Genomic DNA, 3,780 nt, shown 5'->3' on the forward strand with positions numbered 1-3,780 from the left:
AAGTCCATGTGTTATTGTGTTGTTGTGATGATGAAAATTATGGAGTTGTTGTTGAGAGGAAATTCAATTTATTTTTACTGAGAATTTTTTCTCAAAAGTCATCCAAATAACAATTAACTCAAAAATCTTTATAATAAAAGATAATTTTAGTGAGTGATTCTATCTATTATAAATAGACTAAATGAGAGCTGTGTAATTTCTTAGATGAGAAAATAAAAGAAAAAAAGACAATTAAATAAGAATCCAAATAAGAAATGAGACAACTAAATTAAATATACATGCTTATTAATTAAATTAAATATTACACAAATCAGGAAAACACAATAATAATAGCTTCTAATGGGAAAGCTCCCAAAGGAATTCTGACAGCTCACTTGCTCTTCTGTCATAATTCCATCTGGAACAGCTTGTGTGAGCAAATAAATACATGAGAATACAAATAGATAAACACATTAAGGAAACAGTCTTTACCCCCCAAATCAACAGCCTCAAAGAAATGACAAGCTACACATAAACATGATAAATAAATAAATAAATAATGGATATATAATTTTAATATTAATGGAGTACTTTGCATTATTTTCCTGTGGTAATATTATCAACCAGCCACACCATTGCCAACAGTAATTTCTGCATTTAAGCTGCTATCTACCTTTGGTGGACCTGAATGCCGCCTTGGTCTGGCAGGCGAAGCCGGGAAAGTAAGCCGCTTCTTCGCATTTCCAAGGGACCCTTTATCTGGTGTTCCATTCTCTGCAGCTAATGGACTTTGCAACCTGGATTTAGCTTTTGCAGATTTAGTTGAAACCATGTAACTTGGAACTGATGGAGAGCTTGCAAGGCTTTCATCATCCCTCACTATTGGTCCAGCAATGGAGTGCCTCCTTTGGACTCGCTTCGACTGCATACTCATTGTGCTTTTGGTGTCATCGTCGAGAATAACACTCTCCTTCGGGCTTGCCTTGTTTAGTTTCTTACCAACTGCTGGCTTGGGAGGCTTTGAGTTGGAATGGAAGTTAGGCGAACCCGGAGTTTGGCTGGCTGTTGGAGAATGAGTTTCGGTATTGAGCTGGAAACGGGCAAATGATTTGCTTATTTCGGAACTGGTAATGCTGCGACCTGAACTTTTTACAGATGGATTGTTGTTCTTCTCTTTTTCTATAGGACTTTGGTTGGCTGCCATCCAACGCTCCAACCAGCTCCATCCCCAAGCAGGATTGGTTGGATCCATGAACATTGGATTTATAGATTTCGATGAATTTCTCCCATTTTTCTGGTCAAATGCAAGTATATATTTATCTTAGATCAAACTCTGCCTAATTTGTTCAAAAGATCAAGAAACTCAAATAGAAAATTATGTTAGTGTGTATCTATTTTGGACATGAATTCTTAGTGTGTATCTATTTTGGGCATGAATCTCACATCAAATTTTGATTCCTTATCATAATAAATCCCTGTTCACTATGATGAATCTCAATTTACCATAATCTTTTCTCATTTTGTTTCCTGACTATCCTAACCTCTGTAGCACCGACAGTTCTGGAAAAAGGTGTGTCTGTGACTGTATCCCAAACCGACACCGACACTTGTGATTACGTTTAATTATTATCGGTGAGACGTGTCAATGTCGGTGTCATGTATCTGGTGTCAGTGCTTCATCGATCCTAACAAATTTAACTTCTTAAGAAAAATAGAAAACCTGATGAGTGAATGAATAAGCCATTGCTCTTTCTCTTCTTATAGTAGCTTCGTATCTGCTTAGTAATTTGGCTTCAACTTGTTCTCTTGATTGCACGCTTTCATCCCATTCCTCCCCAATCTGATATCAGAATTCGAAACAAGTTAAAAGCATTCCATAATCCAAAAGCTAAAATTCAAATACATATTATATGTATATGTCAATATAATTATTCTAAATTGTATTAGGGTATTTGATCCTTCATAGACCTGTAAGATCTCTAGCTCTTTTGTGTGCTTCTGTAAGAGCTGTTTTTGCAAAGCTTGGGTCTCCTCTAACATCCTGATCCGCCTCGAACGAATCTCGGATTGTACATGAGCTAAAGTCTGCATAGAGCGGAGGGTACTAATGGCTTGACGTTTTACCACCGGCCCTTCCATCAGGGATCTCAACCTGAACAGTCCCCTTAAAGCCCGCAATGCTCTTCTTGCCTGAAAGATAGCTTGAAATTAGTAACTTGAGAGACTGTTCGACAAAGTTTATGGAAACAATTTATGACACATCCATAATTGATTTTCAGCCCATTCCCTTAAGCTATAAGCTCTCCAAGATAGTTAATAAAAACAACTTATAGCTTATATAAAATAATTTTAGACAAATAACTTATACATCACCACTATATGATTAGCATTTATGTTGTTTATCAAAACAGAGGCTAATTTATATAGATATACATAGAAGTTGCAAGATAAGTACCATGTATCCCCGAAAAGTGGTTTGAATCTTGGTCGCCGCGACTTCGACATTTGGTTTACCGACATTCCGAACAACTGGAGTGACTTGAACTTGAACCTCAGAAGTCTCTGTCACAACATCATGAGCAGGTACATCAGCCTCCACATCTCTTACATCTTCAACATGATCATGATTGTTTTCATTCTCAACCTGAGTTAAAATATTCTCCTCCTCAGGTGGAGCAAAAGGAGGTGCTGGATCAGTTTCTGGATAAGAGTCTGAAGTGTGTAACTTTTTCTTCCCAAACCATTTCTTCTTTGATCCACTTGAATTCTGCAATATAAGTTAAAAGTCAAATTGTTCAATTGTTTACATTTATTATAAGTCATTTTCTTAACCTAATTTTCGGAGAGTTTACGAAAATAAGTTGTTTTCGTAAATTCTCTGGAAAATGTGTTTATATAGTAGTTGATAAAATGAAATAATTCAATTGAAATTCAAACCTGGTGTTTGTTTTCCTTAGAGTCAGGACTAAGAGCTTTCTTCACATTGGAAAACCAATTTGGCTTCTTCCCCATTTTGCTTGCATTAATTCCACACTCAATTCTTTTACCCTTAATTATAATGAAAATCTTTATAACAATCCATCATAAACCAAAATAGTAATAAGTTGAAGATTCAGAAACTGTGCACAAAAAGAGGAAAAGGTTAGTACCTGAAGTGGAAGAAAAGAGAGAGATCTCAAAAAGAAGAGAAATTGAAGATTGGAGTGTGTAAAGGAGGGAAATGCAATGCGATTAGATCTTGGGAAGGGACAAAGAGGTTTCTATTCGGTTACAATTTTTTATTATTCTATTATGAATGATAAGAGGAGAGAGAAAGAGAAAGAGGGACCAGCTAGCTAGGTGGTTAGTCGTGACCAATGTGGGACCGGTTCAATAATCACGAGCAAAGCGGTTGTTGTTAACGGTAGTATGTGTCTGCAGTGTTGGTCCCACTCACGGTGGTGGTTGGTGATGGTTGCGATTTGCATTTGTTTTATGTGTTTTCTTGTTGCTACTCTAGTCTCTCTTTGTTAAGTGCTTGCCATGTTTCAGTTCTATTGATGAATAGTTGCTTGAGACTTTATAACATGGACCATGATTTGCTGCATCTAAGAAGAAATATCAACACTCCTCTCAAGTTAATAAATAAGTGGTTTTAATGTAGTTTTGATCTAATATTTTGGAAATTATTTTTCAAATGCATCTTATTCTACACTTCATTCATCCCTAAATGAGTCCCATTTTTATTTTTGATAAAAAAATATTACGGAGATGCATCTCCGTAGGCAAGTGTATAATTTAATTGATAACAAATGTATTATG

The 3,780-nt window shown here is 35.9% G+C and overlaps 1 protein-coding gene across 2 annotated transcripts; it reads right to left on the reverse strand.

The window, feature by feature from the left end:
• Window positions 1-264: 264 nt before the first annotated feature.
• LOC131644582 (protein IQ-DOMAIN 2-like) lies at window positions 265-3,490 on the reverse strand. Of its 2 annotated transcripts, XM_058915127.1 has the most exons (6): window positions 3,129-3,490; window positions 2,917-3,027; window positions 2,435-2,746; window positions 1,948-2,169; window positions 1,700-1,819; window positions 265-1,273 (listed from the first exon to the last, which is right to left on the reverse strand). In XM_058915127.1, the coding sequence occupies exons 2-6, from the start codon at window positions 2,989-2,991 to the stop codon at window positions 599-601; spliced, it is 1,404 nt and encodes a 467-aa protein (XP_058771110.1). In that variant the 5' UTR covers window positions 2,992-3,027; window positions 3,129-3,490; the 3' UTR covers window positions 265-598. The 2 variants fall into 2 exon arrangements, with proteins under 2 accessions (XP_058771110.1, XP_058771111.1); XM_058915128.1 differs by lacking the exon at window positions 3,129-3,490 and having other exon boundaries at window positions 2,917-3,045.
• Window positions 3,491-3,780: the final 290 nt, after the last annotated feature.

Source organism: Vicia villosa, linkage group LG1, assembly GCF_029867415.1.
Source record: "Vicia villosa cultivar HV-30 ecotype Madison, WI linkage group LG1, Vvil1.0, whole genome shotgun sequence".
Taxonomy (NCBI): Eukaryota; Viridiplantae; Streptophyta; class Magnoliopsida; order Fabales; family Fabaceae; genus Vicia; species Vicia villosa.